This window comes from Nelumbo nucifera, chromosome 4, assembly GCF_055504915.1.
Source record: "Nelumbo nucifera cultivar China Antique chromosome 4, China Antique-T2T, whole genome shotgun sequence".
NCBI lineage: Eukaryota > Viridiplantae > Streptophyta > Magnoliopsida > Proteales > Nelumbonaceae > Nelumbo > Nelumbo nucifera.
The window spans coordinates 62,107,893-62,127,746 of NC_142652.1; the positions used below are offsets into that span (position 1 = coordinate 62,107,893).

Here is a 19,854-nt window from a genome sequence, read left to right on the forward strand (position 1 = left end):
CAAATTCACCAGCATCTTCTATGATGCAATGCTTAAAGTTTTCTGAAGTAATGATTTGTTGATAAATCAAACATATATAGTAATGGGCAGTCCTGGAACTGGTTGAAAATCTCGTCCAATATTTGTTATTGGAGTCCATGAAACTCTTGAAGATTGGGCATCGTGAGTATGCTATAAAGAAAAGCTCCTTATCCAACTTGCCGGCATTTTATCTCTCCTTATTCCCAATTCCAAGCAAAGTGGCCCAAAGAATTAAGAGGCCGCAAAGGGACTTCTTATGGAAAGGCTGGGAGGAGGATAGGAAAAAACTCCACTTGGTGAGTTGGGAGAAGGTGTGCTCTCCGAAAAGTAAAGGAAGTTTGGATATTAGGCGAATGAGGACCTTTAATAAGGCTCTTCTTGGGAAATGGATCTGGAGGTTCGGGTTGGAAAGAAACCACTGGTGGATCACCACTTCTTCTCCCCCGTCTTTAGGCTGTTTGGTATTGAGGAAAATAATGGACACTCTTCCCATTCTCAGTAGAGGTTTAAGCCCCAACCTTGGGAAGGGTGATAGGCTGTCCTGGAAAGATCCCTGGTGTGGAAACACTCCTCTTTCAGAGTTAATCCCACATCTATTCCAGTTAGCAGACCATCAAGATGCAGTGAGTGCTGATTATTATGAGGTGGTGGGGAACTCAGTAGCCTGGTGTCCTTTTAGAAGGAACTTTCAGAATTGGGAAATTCCTGTCCTGGCTGATCTTAATCTGCTCTCCCTTCAACCCCTAAATCTGTTCAAAGAAGATAGCTGGTCCTGGAATTGGAGTACAGATGGCCTCTTCTCAGTCAAGTCATTTGCCTCTCACATAACAATGAATACTTCTGAAGATTTGCCTGCTTCCAGAATCTGGAATCCAACCTCTCCCTCAAAAATCAATACTCTAGTATGGGCTGCAGTTCTAGACAGGTGTTTAACTGAAGCCCACCTATGTAAGAGAAGGGTTCATATTCAGGATCAGAGGTGTGTGTTATGTGGTCAAGGAGTGGAAGATAGCAGTCATCTGTTTCTGCACTGCTCAATATCTGCTAGGATTTGGAATCACTTTCTTGGTTCGGTGGGTCTTGCCTGGTCAAATGCCAGCTTTGGTGAAGGAGGTGATGTGGAGCTGGAGATTACAGGGATTGTCAAAGCTTGCTTCAGTAGTGTAGAGGTCCATTCTGGCTGCAGTTATCAGTACCATTTGGGCAGAAAGGAACAAAAGATTATTTCAGAATATCTATAAGGACCCAGAAGATCTGATATCTATTTCTTTTGGAAAGCTGATTTCTTGGGTCTCGGCATCGAAGGGAATTCAGGCTGCTCAGTTAGGGGCTAGGCTGAATTCTAGGACCCTATGGCATCTGTAATTTTGCTATGTTTGGGCTGTTTCCCCTTCTAAGGTGATTAGTTGGGGGGGGCCTTTGTACTAGTAATTTCTATAAATAAAATTACATTACCTTTTCTCAAAAAAAAAAAAAAGTTTTATTCAACTACTTAAATGCTTTTTGCAGAATAACAGAGTGAACATACGAAAACCTATTAGCCTGAAATTTGAGAAGAGGCCATATAAATACTGTTTTCTTGTAAATTCTTTTTGCATGAAATCAAAGTAAACATATGAAAGCCTATTAGCCTAATATTTGTGTAGTAGATATAAATACAAGCTGTTTTGTTTAAATGTTTTTCACAGCAAAGCAGAGTGAAACATAGAAAAGAGCAAGATTTGTGTAGAAGAAAACACAAAGGATATAATATTTTTGGCCCTTCTAAAAGGGCCAATCAAGTATTTGCTTTTAAAAGGCAATGCCGTCAGGTATTTAGCCAGGGGAGAAATTTCGAAGTATTTGGAGAAAAAAAAATGGAAGGGTAAAATAGAGTTTTTAAAATTTTGAAGGGGTCACATGATGTGACATGTTAACACTTCTTAACGTTTTACTAACAGAAGGTATTTAAGTCTAGTGGGGTCAATACATAAGGCATATTTAAGTCGATGAAAAACTCGGGGTTATGTTTAAGTCAATCTATGAAAATTCAGGACATGTTAACACTTTTGTCTTTCTCTTTTTAGTGCTAACCAAACTGAACTGACAACAGGAGCATACTGTTAGGGCAGGAAGGTGCTTAAACAGGTATCTAAGCCAATAATCAGGAGCAAGTTAGATTAGTGCGAGTCCTTCCCTAGAGACTCCAAAAATGGAAGAATCAGCTATAGACCACCCTTAAGAGACAACAGGTGGTAAAGAATATCAATATTGAGAAATCAACTTAAAATGAAAAAGTAAATCTATTTCATTTACAGAAGATTGTCTTCATTTTTGCTATCAGCTAAGGAGTGTTTTTAATAGAAATACATACTTGTTACTGATTAATGAAACCATGAAATTACATGTTACCTCATAAGAGCCATAGCCATAAAGTAATAATGGATCAGATCGATCAAGCTTTACAAGATTCCGGCGGTAAGCTATTGAAATAGGAATTTGAGTGCCATCTAGAGCAGTAGCCCATTTCCTCTCAGTTACATAATTTGATGCATCAAAACCTCCCAATACCTGAGTAAAATGACAGGCATAATCCCAAAAATGTTAGAGTTCATTATGAAACTCCAAACAAGGGATACAATGTGAAAATTAATAAGCAAATAATAACCTACACTAGTGTTTCAGAACCTGTTTGGGAAGGCTACATCTTTGATTGAACTGCATTGATTGAGCTGTGTTGAAGAAGCTACTGAAATTAGCTTCACCAGAAAGTCAATTTATTAGCTCAATTAAAGCCTATTCTGGCTTTCTTGGTTTTTCACCAAACATGACTTCTAGGCTTTCCATGTGGGGCCCAGCTTGCAAAGCCAGAGGCCGATGCAGGAAGCCTTCCAAAACGGGCACTTAAAACACCATGAGACATATGCTTTGATCTGAGATGAGGTTCAAGGAAAACACCTTGAGGCTCAATTTTGGGGCACTACAAAAAAATGTAAGCCACTTTCCTCACAATTTGAACTCATGCATGTGTGCATACATATAATGCATATATGTCAATGTTTGTACTGGTTTTTATGCTTCAGCATATTAAGAAAATGTTTCAAGGTAATATATAATAGTTACAGCTTTTTCATAGTTATTAAGTATTTTATAAGAATGCAATGGCTTTCTCTGAAGTTGGAAGTGCAAATCAGATGCCCAATTTGAAGAATTTGCACAGCATGAGGCACAGGCCAATTCAAAGTTTTACAAATCCTCAATCCAAGCCACCCAAGTTGCACTCCTGCTACAGCTCTTAATGCTCTTACTCCTTACATGATTATTTACTCATTTATATGCTCTTATGAAAATATAATTTATTGCATATTTCTATACATTCAAATGTTTCAAGGTAATATATAATAGTTACAGCTTTTTCATAGTTATTAAGTATTTTATAAGAATGCAATGGATTTCTCTGAAGTTGGTAGTGCAAATCAGATGCCCAATTTGAAGAATTTGCACAGCATGAGGCACAGGCCAATTCAAAGTTTTACAAATCCTCAATCCAAGCCACCCAAGTTGCACTCCTGCTACAGCTCTTAATGCTCTTACTCCTTACATGATTATTTACTCATTTATATGCTCTTATGAAAATATAATTTATTGCATATTTCTATACATTCAAATTTCATATTTTTATTAAAAATTAGTTATTCATGAAGCTTAAGGCTCAGGCCTTTATGCCTCACACATCTATAGGTCCTGCCACCTTACCTCACAGTTCATGTTTTTAAAAATTGAACTAAACCAATTTCATATGTTGTCCAGTTAGGATATTTGTATTTTTGTGGAGATTTGTTGGATTCTATTGTATAGCAGCTACTTGTCCATTGGACAGACAACTATATGTGTTCTTTATAATTTATGTATTACATCATACCAAAATAACTCCAACTAATGTGTCAAAGATGAAATAATTTCATTCAGAACTAGAAAATAGATTGCAACAGGGTAGACATAAAATTGATGCAATGCAATCAATAAACTTATAACAGTTGTAGATCCCACCTGCAATAAGCTGAAATAAAGAAAAGAAAAAACAGAAGAGAAGAAGAAGATTGAAGAAGATGGGAGAGAGAAAAGTAAAAGAGAAAGAAGATGGAAGAAAGGGAAGGAAGAAAAGAGTTCCAACCTCTCTTCAGCCCCCAATAATCTTTTTTATTCTTTTGTTGGAAAAAATAAGAACAATTACATGAGTTCCCTTAGTAGGGTGTCCATCACTTAAGACAATAGAAAAAAGAAAAAACCCACTACCTATTAAGACAAGTCATAAACATAACTTAAAGAAAAATAAAGAAACTAAGGCCCATTTGGCCCATTATCTCTACAATAACCTTTTATAAGTCTCAAGGAAGAAGGATAATGATGCATGTTCAATCAGAGGCTGATAAAAAAACTGGTTACCAATGTTAGGAAAGTAATGTAGAACATAACAAAACAAATAAGGGTCTCTAGAATTAGTTAATCCAAATCCCAAAGTATATATTTAGTTAAAATAGGATTGAATGTGAAATTACAAATATGCAACTCTTGGTTAAGAAATAAAATAAATATACAACACAATACTACTGTTGTACAACAATACTGTGGTGAGAAACTTTGGGGTAGCTTACTATGGTACTTGAGTGAAACACCACAACTGAGGACATTATTTAATTTTCCTATTTGCTATGGTAGGATAGGTTGATTACCATATCCAACATTTTTCCCAAATGAACTTCTCTTGTTCTCCATGTTATCCATATCTTCATCATCTTCTTTCATAGTTTCACTTCAGAAGATAACTTGATATAAGAAGAGAGCTTCAGAGGAAGATTGTAGTTTGCATAACACCATGATGATGTCATCATGGTGTCAAGGTCTAGCCATAGTGGAACAAGGTTCAAATTATCAATACACCCAATATGTGCGAACATGTGCATTAGGTGTTATGCACACAACTTTTTTTAGCTTTTTTTTCAAAATTGGTCAGGGGGTCGGTCTTAGACCTGCCTACCCCCTAAAATTGGTCAAAACCACAAACAAGGATCAAATTTTCAATTTGATACACCATGTATCGAGTGTATCAGAAAGCCCCTGATACACCTTATACATGGCTATTGGGGTTTTGACCATTTTCATGGGGTAGGCAGGCCTAAGACCAACCCCTGTTCAATTTTGAAAAGGAAAAGAACTAGAAATAAGTTATGTGAGTTCAAAACACCTAATATGTATGTTTGTGCATATCAGGTGTATCAATACTTTAAACCTTTACCAGAAAAGCCCTATATAAGGTGTATCGGGGGCTTGCCAATACAATATACAATACATCAAATTCAGAGCATAATATATCAAAATTTTGATGCTTGTAGTGGATTGTGATACCCCATGAATCGTTGCTCTGTACATTAGCATTGGACCTCACCACAACAAATTGCTTCTTACTTGTCCAAGAAACAAGATCGCCACTGGCAAGGTAATAATAGCCAAATGTAGACAGCTTGTTATCAATATAACTTACTCAAATTAGTATCTATGAAGGTTTTAAGTTTCGAATAACCATGACCTAATATACAAGATTCCCCCTTTATTGGAGTAACTTTCACTCTTTCAAGTAAGCAAGAATCAATCCTTTTAAAGTTGCTTCAAGACAGGCCACCCTAGAGGCCCTAGACTGATGCATATATTAGCTGACCACATTGAGTTCATATGATATATCTAGCTCTCTGAGACATGAGTATAGTAGAGTCATGTGATCAAAGGCACCAAAGTATGATCCAAGGATAGGTAGAATGGGAGGAAAATGCAGAATAGAGAAGCCTTGGTGCCTTTGATCCACCTTCTCTATGGACAGATCAAAGGCACCAAGGCCAAATGGATATACAATGGCCTTTTATCAGGATTGCTGGGATACTTTTAAATCTAAATCTTTTAGAACTTCTAATGAGTTCTTTTATAGGGGAAAATTAAATCCAAAAATGAATACTACTTTTTTTATATTAATACACAAGAAGCAGAGAGCCAATCATCCCAAAGATTTTAGACCAAATACCTTGGTAATCAATTTATATAAAATCATTGCTAAGGTCTTTTCCTTAAGGCTCAAAAAGGTCCTTCCAATCACCACTGCCAACAAAGGAGCTTTCTTGCAATATTGAGAAATTACACATCAAATTCTAGTTGCCAACGAGTGGTGTAGAAGAGTTTAGAAGATCAAGAAGGAAATGATTTATCAGTGAGCTTGATCTTGAGAAAGTATATGATCTAATCGACTGGTCATTTCTATTGGAGGTAAGAACATTCATGGGTTGGGCTTGGACCCTAGGCCTAAAATATAAGCTTAGGTCTAGTTTGTATGGGCCCAGGCTGAGATGGACCAGACATTGGGCATATGGCATCAAAAAATGAAATTTAACGTTTTATAAAATTTTAAATTATATGATGTATAATATGTGAAACAAAAATATTGCATGGGCCTGAACTAGGCCAAGTTTGGCTTGCCTTTGGGCCTACAACACAAAATAGGGGGTGGGCTTCATTCTAATTATTAGGCCAGGCATGGCTTGGGTTGTCTATCCTTTTATAGATGAAGGAAGGGCCTTCAATGAAATTCCTAAGCAAAGGTTTGCCTAGGTGTGTTTGTTGTCCCGAGTCCCATATTGCTTAGGAATTAGAATGAAGGCCTTGCCTTCATCTAAACAAAGCCAAGTTTGGCTTGCCTTTGGGCCTACAACACAAAATAGGGGGTGGGCTTCATTCTAATTCTTAGGCTGGGCATGGCTTGGGTTGTCTATCCTTTTATAGATGAAGGAAGGGCCTTCAATCAAATTCCTAAGCAAAGGCTTGCCTAGGTGTGTTTGTTGTCCCGAGTCCCATATTGCTTAGGAATTAGAATGAAGGCCTTGCCTTCATCTAAACAAAGCCTTGCCTAATATGAAAATATATACAATATAGATAATAACGTCATATATAATATTAAATATAGTACATAATATGATATTTTATAATGTAAAGACAAACTCGTCTGACATAGCAAGAGAATTTATGAAAGGTAGATGAACGGGAAAATCGAGTCCAAGAAGAAAATGGAGAGAAAATTTTTCGACAAAAAGGGCGTTAGGGAGGAATTATTATGTGGGGTGCACAGTAATGTGACAAACTCAAAGAATACATGCTCCACAAACTTAGGTGTGCAAAAAGGAAAGGGCTTGATTGGAAAAAAAAAAAAAATTCAAGTCCCAAAGTTCTAGGGGCTCGAGGAGAAAAGTTGGGAGGGATGAGTGGGTCTGGGTAATTACGAGATTCGGGAAGGAGGGGAAAGTAACGAAAGAAGTAAAAAGAGGGAGGAAGAAAAAAGAATTTGATTCTTCTGTGCAGTTCACAAAACCAGGGGCATTATTAGAGGAGGTATCAGATCGAAGAGAGGTTAAGGAAATCCCAAAAGAGTTGATCACAAGCTAGTAGAAGCACGTGTTGAACTCGATACTCCTAGTCGAAAGCGTGAAAAATAGAGATGATGATCATCCAAGTGTTGGGTATGCAACAACGATAGAGAAGAAATATCAGATGAACAATTAGAGGCGACAATCCAATACCAAGATTTCCTTGTAATGATTCAGTTAGAGGTAAGTTCCCCCCTCAACCATATTGCTTCAAGGGAAGATGAAGGTTCAGATGGAAGGAAGAAAGCTCAGGCTAGTGAAAGACGAGGAAGCTACAGGGGAGATAGAGGATAGTAGGACACAAAATATAAGGTGTATGTATAATAGGAGGATTTTGGGGTTACGCCAGGAGACAAGAGTGGGGTACAAGGAACTATTAGTAAAGGTGGGGATTGAACCTCTAGGGTCAAGAAAGGCGATTGGTGAAAAGGAAGTAGAGGGGGATCCAGAGAAAGGAAGCGTTGAGATAATTGAAAAAAGGAAGTTGGAGCTGAGTAAGATAGTTGACAAAGAGGTTACTGTGGGGAAATCTCTTGGGCTATTTTTCTGGGTAGAAGGTTTTGCCAAAATTGCTTTCGAACAATTTGAAAAAAAATAAAAAAAAAGAAGGGAGAGACAATAAGAAAGAAGAAAGCAAATAAAGAAAAAAGCTGGAACAAAAAGGGGGGAGGATGACCAAGCCACAGCAGAAGAATGAATCCAATGTTTTGAGGTGTAGCCAAGTCAAGAGAGATGTGATTTAGACCAAGAAAAACTAGTGAAAATATTTTAGATTAAGGTAGAAGAGAAAGAGAAGAAGAAGAAGACAACAAGAGAAAGAAGGAAGAATGGAGAAGAAGGAAGAATGGAGAAGAAGGGAGAAAGGAGGAGTTTGATAATCGCCTCTTTCTCCTCTTTAATCTTTTATTAATCTTGCTTAGATTACATAAATTACAAGTCTACCCTTAAGTAGGCATCCACCTCACCAACATACTTAGAAAACATAAAAAATGATTAAAAAGCCCATTAAGAACTAATAACAAGAAAGAACTAATCAAAAAGGTAGTAATGATCTAGGGCGCATAAAGCCCAGTCTCTCTACACTCCCCCTCAAGCCAAGAAAAGATATCAATCATGCCCAGCTTGCTTATATGGTGAACCAACCCAGTCTCCCGTACATAGTTCTATCATGCTGAATAGGTTATGTGCAATGTTGCTAGCAGCCTAGTTATCACAATATAACATCATTGCCACTACAGACTGCTTTTTACTCCTCCATGATACAATGTTCCCTGCCACCATAGCATAGTAACCTGAAGTGGACCTCCTATCATCAATACATCTAGCCCAATCAGCATCAGTGTATGCTTCCAACTTCATGTGCAGCAAACAAGATACCTTTCCCTGGAGTCCCTTTCAGATAACACAGAACCCTCTCAGCCACTACTAAATGTGTATCTCTAGGAAAATGCATGAACTAACTAATTACACAAACTACATAGGAAATATCTTGTCAAGTCATGTAAAGATATAATACCTTCCCAATCAATTTCTGGAACTCCCCTATCAGTCAACAATTCACTATCAGTAGACCCAGCAACTTCAAGAACATACTTACATTGAGATATGAAGATACCATCCTTAGACCTGGCAACTTGAAGGGCATTTGTGTCCTTTCAAATGCCACTTAACGTCTGATTAACAAACTGGTTAGCAGAAGGTACTGAATTGGCACATTTTGAAAGTTTGGATAGTGAATTGTCACATTTTAAAGTTCAGGAACCAAAGTGGCACTAGGCCCAAAGTACAGGATACTAATCAAGAATTTACCCTTAATTAATAATAAAATTAATAATGTTAGTATGGATATCTGCAAATATAATATAAAAAAATTAAAAAAAATAACAATATTGGTTTCAATGCAAGCTTGATACTCAACTTTTGAGTATCTAGGATTCAGGTATGTAATAAGGTAAAAAAGAATAATTGAGGGGTGTATTGAATGATTGCCCCCACCCCCAAGAGCAATGTTTTATTCAAATGGGCATAACATATGTACAATTACATAAATGCCCTCCATGGTAACATTCCTTCAAATCTTGGAAACAGCCTCCTTGTGTATATAAGAAATGAAGAGGGAGAAAAGAGAGAGAGAGAGAGAGAGAGATTTTGATAAAAGAGAATTGGGTTGTTGTTTATATACATAGTATCATACTTGCAAAAGGACTGAATTTCTTACATGGCAAGATAAGATAAGATACAGAGCCTTTGGGGTAACCTACAAATAGGCAACGACAGGTCTTAGATTCCAATTTGTCAGCACTAGTTCTTTTAACATGTGTCGGACAACCCCAAATCTTCAAGTGTCTCACACTTGGTTTCTTACCAGTCCAAAGCTCATAGGGAGTCTTCGGAACGGATTTGGTTGGAATTTGGTTGAGCACGTAAATCGCAGTATCCAATGCGTATCCCCAAAATGATGTAGGTAACTCTGAGTGGATGAGAAGTGATCGAACTACATCCAATAGGGTCCAGTTCCTACTCTCCGACACACCGTTTAACTGTGGTGTAGCGGGAGGGGCTAATTGTGATACTATCCCATTATCCTTTAAGTAGTCCCTGAATTTGTCAGAGAGATACTCGCACCTTGATCTGATCAAAGCGCTTTAATTTCTCTTCCTAACTGTATCACGGATTCTTTTCTTGGGGATTATTTCCGAAGTAGTTTCTGAAAGGATAGGAGATCCATCATATTGATGGCCGAACCTTGCAGGAAGGTTGGGCGATATTTCAAAAATTTCTTAAATCCCATCCGGGAATCCTATTCCCAATTTAGAAAGCAGCATTTTCAAGGTTCGTTCTTGTAATCAAACCAGACCAAATTTGAAACCAAAATTAGGGAGCGATATACTTGATACGGAATCCACGCAAGAATGCTCCTCCCTTGGCAACAAGGTACAGTAGTGCTACTCTTTACTCACATGGATCCTGGGAATTAAAACCTTTTGCAAACATTTTGAAACCATAATATATATATATAATTATATTTTGCAAAAACAAATTTCAACGGTTAAAATCAACTGCCGACAGTTTAGGTTTCCATCAGAGAGAGTGCATCCCCAATCATTCACTTTGTCCAACAAAGGGGCTGATCCTGTCACTATGATCACCCACTCAGATGAATTCTCGGACTGTCCTAACATACCCTGGTTTTGACCCCCTCTAAGGATCTCACTGATTGGCATATCAAAGACAGCCCAATCCGACACCTAGTGCAGTATCCTAATCGAGTCTAGGGGTCAGGTGTAACATTCCAGTTTTGCCCATCTATGTCCAAAGTCCTGGGCAATACTAAAATTTTGGTCCGGTTCAGAGTTTCAAGAAAACCCACACCGCATGTACCTCAAGTCTCACCCTGGTATCATAATCGAGTCTAGTGTCAGCTTTGGCAGGATAAATCTCCCCAGATCTATCCAACGGCTGTGAAAATTCTAAACTAACACGAGTCACATATGTGTCCAATTTAAGGGTATTACACAGAAACACACCATAATAACATGAATCAAATATGTACTTTATTCATTTACAATAAATGTCATAATGTACATCATGCTGATTGGAGCTAAAGGCATACACTGTCTAACAGCTCCCACTTACACTTAGGTCCAATCGGGTATAAGCCGGAGTCCCATACTTTCCACATGTTTCTCAAACACTTTCTGTGTTATTGGCTTAGTTAATGGGTCTACTACATTTGACATTGATACTACCTTCTAAATCAGGACGTCCCCTCTTCAAACTATCACCCGTAGTACATGGTACTTCCTCTCGATGTGCTTTGACTTCAAGTGGGGTCGTGGCTCCTTAGCCTGAGCAATGGCTCCAGTGTTATCACACAACAGTGGAATGGGTGATGTGTTGGATTGAACTACTAGTTCATGAATGAACTTCCATGGAACTACTCCTAGTTCATGAATGAACTTCCATGGAACTACTCCTAGTTCATGAATGCACTCGACCTCGATTGTTGAATCTGTAGTGGACCCTCATTTGTTGCTTTTCCAGTTAACTGCATAGGACCCCACCGTAAAGATGTATCCAGATGTAGACTCTCTATTATCTGAGTCTGACTAGAAATCGGCATCGGTATACCCAAGGATCTGTAGTGAACTACCATCGAATACCTGACAACTCTTTTGTCCTTCGAAGGTATTTCAATATGTTTTTCACAGCGGTCCAATGCTCTTGTCCTGGGTTAGATTGGTATCGACTTACCACACTCACGGCCTGAGCAATGTCTGGCCGAGTGAACAGCATGGCATACATGATTCTCCTTATGGCAGAGGTAGAGGGAACTTCCTTCATGCCCTCAATCTCCTCAGATGTCTTGGGATACCCTTGGAGAGAGTAACTCCATGCCTGAAAGGAACATTTCCTTTCTTGGAGTTCTCCATACTGTAGAATGTCGTCTACATACAGAACCAAGAACGTAACCTTATCCCCACTGGTCTTCCTGTAAACACAGGACTCATCCGGATTCTACTCAAAGTCAAACTGTTTGACAGTAGAGTCAAACTGTTTGACAGTAGAGTCAAACCGGATGTTCCAGCTCTTAGAAGCTTGCTTAAGTCCATAGATGGATCGATTAAGTTTACATACCATGTGTTCCTGACCTACAGCTATAAAACCTTGCAGTTGCTGCATATAGATATTTTCAGTAAGATCTCCATTCAGGAACGTGGTTTTGACATCCATCTGCCAAATCTCACAGTCATGGTATGCTGCTACCGCTAGCAAGATCGTAATGGATTTAAGCATGGCCACGGGCAAAAAGGCTTCCTCATAATCGATTCCTTCTTCTAAGTGTACCCTTTCGCCACAAGACGAGCCTTGTAAGTCTCAACCTTACCATCGAAGCCATTCTTCCTCTTATAGATCCATTTGCAACCAATTGCTTTTACCCCAGGGGGGGATCTACTAGAGTCCAGACTCCATTGATCTTCATTGAGTCCATCTCAGCTCTCAAGGCATCTACCCACTCCAAGGAATCTATGTCCAACATAGCTTTCGTATAAGTCACGGGATCCTCCTCACTGGTCGTGGCTTCCACCAAGTAACTTTCTTGGTCATAGCCGTAACGAACTGGAGGCCTGGATGCCCGGGTAGATCTCCTACGTTGGTTATTAATTGGAGCTTATGGAACATCTCCCACTACTCCTGAGCTCTCCTCATCAAGAACAACTTCTTGACGATGATTGTTCAGGATGTAATCTTCCTCCAAGAAATGGGCATTTCGACTACAGAACACCTTCTGCTCTCTTGGGTCATAGAATAAAAACCCTACAGAGCCTTTTGGATAACCTACAAATAAGCAACGACAGATTTTAGATTCCAATTTGCCAACACTTGTTTTTTTAACATGTGTTGGACAACCCAAATCTTTAAGTGTCTTACACGTGGTTTCTTACTGGTCCAAAGCTCATAGGGAGTCTTCGGAACAGATTTGGTAGGAACCCGGTTCAGCACGTATATCGTAGTCTCCAATGCATAACCCCAAAAGGATGTGGATAATTCCGAGTGTACGAGAAGTGATCGGACCATATCTAATAAAGTCCGGTTCCTCCTCTCTGACACACCGTTTAATTGTGGTGTAGCAGGAGGAGCTAGTTGTGATACTATCCCATTTTCCTTTAAGTAGTCCCTGAATTCGTCAGAGAGATATTCGCTTCCTTGATCTGATCAAAGGGCCTTAGTGTGTCTCCCCAACTGTTTCTCGACCTCTTGCTTGAACTCTTTGAACTTTTCAAAGGATTTAGACTTATGTCTCATTAGGTACACGTAACCATACCGAGAGTGATCATCAGTGAATGTTATAAAATAAACGTGTTGGTTACGTGTCCTAGAGATTCAGGGGACCACATACATCAGTATGTAATTATTCATTCTCTGAAATACAATTCTACAGTTCCTATGGCTTTAGCTGCAACGCTTGCAGAAGTCCCCAAGTAAAGAATCACTTCACCGTCAATCAGTCTTCTGCTTGTCTTGAACCCCTATAATGTGTTACATGCATGAGTAGAAGCCCTGGAGTCAATACACCAGGAAGCAGAAGTCACCAACCTATTGGTTTCTATGACAAAGGATTCAAAATTACCTTGTTTCTTGGTCTCCAGGTATTGAGAACAGTTCCTCTTCCAGTGGTCGGTCTATTTGCAGAAGTGACAGGCATCTGATGCCTTGTCCTTCCTCTGCTTTTGACCTTGCTAGTTTTCTTCTAAGGTTTCTTCTTTGCCTTCCTCTTCTTCTTGCCCGATTTGCCACCTTCAACAATCATGGTAATGGGCTCATCCTTTATCAGTTCTTCGGCCCTCTGCAACATATTGCCGAATCCTGAAGGCTAACATTTAATTTGTTCATATTGCAATTCATTATGAACTGATTGAAGGAAGGAGGCAAAAAGTTCAGGATGGCATCAACTTTGGTGACATGATCTAGCCCAGATCCAAGAGCCTCCAGTTCATTGATGTACCCCATCATCTTAAGACAATGGTCATGAACTAGCTGGTTCTTGGACATTTGTGCGGTCATAAACTGCTTTAGGACCTTCTGACGAGTGGAACAATTCTGGTCCTCATACATTGTCTTTAGACTATCCAAGATATCTTTGGACACTTCAATCTGATCGAATTGTCGTTGTATCTGATTGTCTAAGGAGGCCATGATATAACACCGAGCAAGAGAGTTTTTCTCTTCCCATTCTTGATATTCCCTCCTGCGGGCCTCAGAAGCCCTATAACTCGAACGATCCAGAGAAGGGTTCTTAGCAACTTTATCCAATTTCTCGGACGTCAGAACCAACTTAAGGTTAGGATACCAGTCAGCGTAATTCGGGCCCTTAAGCTTATTATCGTCCAACAATTTGGCGAATTGTCCGTTTGCCATTTTTGATAAAAGGCAAAGCAAATATTAGTCATCAACCCGATTTGATTCATGTTATCTACATAGATATGGCTTTTAATCTATGTTCCATTTCCATTTGTTCATCATTGAAATTTCCCTCCTATGTCAGTGACGGAGACTATGAACTATGTCTCTGAAAATGTGGGAAACCACATAGGGTGCATGGAGCCAATTGTTTCAACTGCATAACCCCACCACCTTCTGTGAAGGATCACATCCACTCATCTCATGAGCTTTCCCTTTGGCCTCTGTCAGACAAGGTTCATTGCTATTTTAGGTTAAACCTTTCTGTCCAATGAGTGCTTACCCATCATATTCGTGAACGCCAAGGTATCATGAGAGAGTCTTCCATGTTAGGATAAGCCCCTCCCACTTCGTTCTATGACGCACCTATCATCTTATGAAACAATCCAACAGATCCAACAGCAAATAGATAGCCCGATTTTATGGTGCATTTCCTCGTTACTGAAAGACCTATCTTCATGCTAATGATGGAAGGCCTTTAAAGAGTTCATCATATGAAACTCCCTATCAAACCGGGCAAGAGAATTTTTCTTTTCCCATTCTTGATACTCGTTCCTTCGGACCTTAGAAGCCCTGTCACCCGGACGTCCGTAGCAGGGTTCCTAGCAATTTTGTCCAATTTCTCGGACGTCAGAACCAACATAAGGTTTTGGATCCAATCAACATAATTAGGGCCCTTGAGTTTGTTATCATCCAACAACTTGGTGAAGTTTCCGTTGCCATTTCTGATAAAGGCAAAGCAGATTTATAAGTCCACAACCTAAATTGATTCATGTCATCACATACAAAAGGCTTTTAATTTATGTTCCATTTTCATTTTGGGCATCTCTGAGATTCCCTCCAATCTTATCTCTGGAAATGTGGGAAACCACATGGAGTGCATAGATCCAACTGTTTCAGCTGCAAAACCCCACCACCTTCTGTTAAGGATCTGTCAGACAAGGTTCATAGTCATTTTAGGTTAAACCTTTCTGTCCAGTAAGTGCTCACCCATCATGTTTCCAAGGTACCGTGAGAGTCTTCCATGTTAGGATAGTCCCCTCCCACATCGGTCTATGACACCCCTATCATCTTATGAAAAAATCCAGCAGACTGCATTAGCAAATGGATAGCCCAATTTTATGGTGCATCTCTACAAAGAAACAATATCAAGAATCTTTCTTGATCAAATCCATAAGTGGAAATCGAACTAGATAGGGGCAGCAATAATTAGGGAAGAATTCTGCAGTTTGTTGTCGTGTGTTTAATCTGAAGAATTCGCCCCCTATTTATAGCCTTCTTTGGATCAGCCTCCTAATCTAATTAGGAGAGAGTTTCCTAATCCAAATCTTATATTTGGATCTGGACTCTTAAATGGATAAGACTTATCTTATCCTTCAATTAATCCTAATCAGTTTAAAACTGAATTTGGCCCCTTTTAATTAACTTACTCTTTAACCTGCTGCCCAATTAGCTCTCTTTGTATGGCGTGGGACCCTAACATTGATTTACACATCAGCCACATGGGTTCAGCCCAGCCTTTGTTACAAGGCCTAGCCGAATTCACTGTAGGAGACAGTGAACCCTTATGTCCATCACCATAGGCTCTTAATAGGCCCAACATTTACACTAAATGGTTCTTGGATCCAACCACCTTATGAAAACACAAGAGCTGTGGGCAAATGCAAGATTAGCCTATTAGGTATTACCCTCAATGGTCTTACACTTAACCTCTCAGCCCATCATGATCAAACACTACCCGACAAGAGAGGGCCTCTCCCTCGATTGCAAGGTATAGTGCTACACTCTCTACTCACATGGATCCCAGGAATTAAAACATTTTGCAAACATTTTGAAACCATAATATATATATGTATATCTTTATATAAATATATTTTGCAAACCCAAATTTCAACGTTTGAAATCAATTGCCAGCAGGTTAGGTTTCCATTAGAGAGAGTGCATTCCCCGATCATTCACTTTGTCCGACAAAGGGGCTAATCCTATCACTATGATCACCCACTCAGGCGAATTCTTAGACTGTCCCAACATACCCAATCCAACAAAGGATCTCACTGATTGGCATATCAAAGACAGCCCAATCCGACACCTAGTGCAATACCATAATCGAGTCTAGGGGTCAGGTGTAACATTGTAGTTTTGCCCATCTATCTCCATGGTCCAAGGCAATACTGGAATTTGGTCTGGTTCAAGTTTTCAAGAAAACCCACACTGCATGTACCTCAGGTCTCAGCCTGGCAACTGAGACAAGCCACCCCAACCAATTTGGTGGCACATCAATGTCAGCCTTGGCAGGATAAATCTCCCCAAATCTATCCAACGGCTGTAATGATTCTAAACTAACACGAGTCTCATAAGTGTCCAGTTTATGGGTATTACACAAAAACACACTACAATGACATGAATCAATTATGTACTTTATTCATTTATAATAAATGTCAAAAAATACATCAATCTGATTGGAGCTAAGAGCATAACTGTCTAACAAAGCATAACCAAGGAAAATACATTTTGACGCCTTAGGATCAAACTTGGAACGATGAGGGCCAAGAATCTAAATAAAGCATGTACAACCAAAGGTTTTAAGGGGAATGGTAAATAACTCTTTATCAGGATATAAGAGGGTAAATGGAAGTTTCATGTCAAGAACCCGTGAAGGAATCCTATTGATGAAATACACTACTGTAAGAATAACATCCCCCTAAAAACGTATAGGCACGTTGGAGGTAAACATAATGCTTCCAGCTACATCCAATATGTGTCTATTCTTTCTTTCAGCAACCCCATTTTGCTATGGTGTATGAGGACAAGTATTCTGATGGATAATCCCATGTTCAAGCAAATAGGAGGCTACTGGGTTTGCAAAATGTTCTTTCGCATTATCATGTCTAAAAATTTTGATTTTGACCCCAAATTGGGTTAAAATCATCTGATGAAAGATCCAGGTTAATGCTAGAACCTCATCTCGAGAACACATAAGATAAATCCACGAAAAACGAGTATAATCATCAACAAACAATAGGAAATATCTGTACCCTCCCCCATGGCAGTGGTATGGTAAGGTCCCCAAACATCAGTATGCACAATTTCAAAGGGAATATTACTTCTATTATTACTTAATGAATAGGTTGTCCTACAGTGTTTTGCAAGTTCACAACTTTCACATTTCAAACTAGACATCTGGATAAATTCAAATAAACTAGGAAACAAACTCTTCAAAGCCCGGAAAGATAAATGACACATCCTATTATGCCAAAGCATAGCCTAATCAATAGACTGAGAAATACAAGACCTCTTAGTCTCACTATCTTCCCAATGAGGACTCCCTCCAAGCAGATAGACTCCATTTGCCTCACGACAAGTCCCAATCACCTTCCTTGTCTCCAGATCTTGAAAAACACATTGATCCGAAAAAAAAGGTTACTGAACAATTCTGATTTTTCGTAATGCTACTAACTGAAAGCAAGATAGTACTAAGCTTAGGAACATCCAAAACCAAAGATAAGGAAATAGCATTAGACAACTTGATATCTCCCTTGCCAGAAATAGGAACGAGGGAGCCATCACCAATGGACACTTCGTCTCTGCCTAAAGATAAGTGATAGGTAATAAATAGTGACGGCAAGCAAGTCATATGGTCAGATGCTCCTAAATCTATTATCCATGAATGTTCTGTATTACCTGTAGCTGAGGCATGGTGAGCTAAGGCACGATTACCTGAATGAGCAAAAGCTGAGGTAGGGGTGTTGATGGTGTCTGAGGAAGTGGAGCTGAATTACCAACTTCATTTTTCAGTTGAATTAGAGCAGCTCGGACAGCAGCTAGAGTGTCTAGAGGATTGCCTCTTGTGCTAGATGAGGTTGTACTATCATTGTTAACAGTCATATTTGCATTCCCCTTTTTGTTTCAGAGTTTTGCTGGAGCTAGATGTGGATGCAACTTCCAACAGGTCTCTTTAGTATGTTTAGGTTTCCTGCAATGCTCACATACTAGGTCCTTCTTAGCTTCCTTCTTCATGTCTCTTTCCTTATCACCCCCAGATTTGGGCTAAGCTGCTGCCAGAGCTAATTCAAAAGGTTGTTGTTGTAGCATAACTTTTCTCCTAGTCTCTTCGTTGTGTACTAAGGAATAGGCCTGGGACAGAGTTACATTGTCTCTTGTAAACAATTGTTGCCTCACAATATCATATTCCGAATTTAGACCAGCCAAGAACTCAAACACTCTATTAGTTTCAATCTGCTTTCTGTAAATCTATGCATCCTTCTGAATTTCCCATTCAATTGATTCAAGGTGGTCAATTTCATGCCACACGGATTTCAAGATTGAAAAATAAACAGAAACTTGTTTCTCACCTTGCTTGAGATTTTTAACCTCACATTTCAGCTCATAAGCTCTACCAACATTAAGGGGCTGAGAGTAAGTTTCTTTCACAACATCCCGTATTTCTTTAGTTGTTTTTGCCCATAAGTAATTTCGGCTTATGTGTGGCTACATGGAATTGCAGAGCCATGTCATCACCAAATAATTTTCCTGAATCCACGTAACATAAGTGAGATCCTCCTTACTTGGTTCCTTCACATCTCCCAACAAATAGTTCAGCTTTCCTCTTCCCCCAATGGCCATCATCCCGTAATCTAGAAGGTGTTTTCAGTCATGCCACCTGAACCAGTCCCAAAAACACCCTCCCCTTGGTGCTTGAACTCCATTCTTGGTTAGGGGTTAAGCAAAAAACACCTTCTATTTACTGTAACAATCAGCCTATTGAGTCTGAAAACTAACAACAGTAGGTCTAGAAGAAGAAATCAGATTCAGAGAAAGAAAAAATTTCCTATTCACTGTATCACTATATCAATCAGCCTACTAAATCTGGGAACTAAGCCTAGGTACAGAACTCCAAAACAGAGATCAGAGAACAGAAATCTGATAACAGCCAAACTTAAAAACAAGTCTAATCTCTTATGAGGACACAGTAACAGTTTTGGATTTCAGGGTTTTCACTTAAAACCATATAAGAGAAAAAGAAAAAAAATAGTATATATAGTCGTACCTCACAAATTAAGCTATCCTTGCTACGCCCTCAAGAAGGAATAAGACCTTGCCCAGGAATTTCTGAAAAAAAAACTGATCTTGATTCAAAAATCTTCCTTAAATTCTGATCGCCAACTTCAGTTTGCTCAAAACTGATCTTGATTCTGATCAACCTGAGAAACTTCTGAAACGGAACTGATCTCGGAGAAAAATCTTCTTGATCGCCAACTTCAGTCTTGATGAGAGAACCAAAAAATCTTATTGGCACCTCCAATCTTGCTCAAAGACCTAACCTTGATCACTTAATTCTTCTCTGATTTTTCCTGATTACAAGGAGCACTTTCCAATCCTTGGACAATTGCCGAAGACTTCTTGTAATCTCCAAGAATCAGTCGAATGA

At 39.1% G+C, this 19,854-nt stretch overlaps 1 protein-coding gene across 1 annotated transcript in view; it reads right to left on the reverse strand.

Annotated features, from left to right (window-relative positions):
* LOC104589978 (Prolyl oligopeptidase family protein) overlaps positions 1-19,854 on the reverse strand; it is an 83,825-nt gene that overhangs the window by 17,478 nt on the left and 46,493 nt on the right. Inside the window, exon 6 of the mRNA XM_010248468.3 lies at positions 2,413-2,571. Coding sequence (XP_010246770.1) covers positions 2,413-2,571 — 159 coding nt within the window. The remainder of the gene's footprint in view (positions 1-2,412; positions 2,572-19,854) is intronic.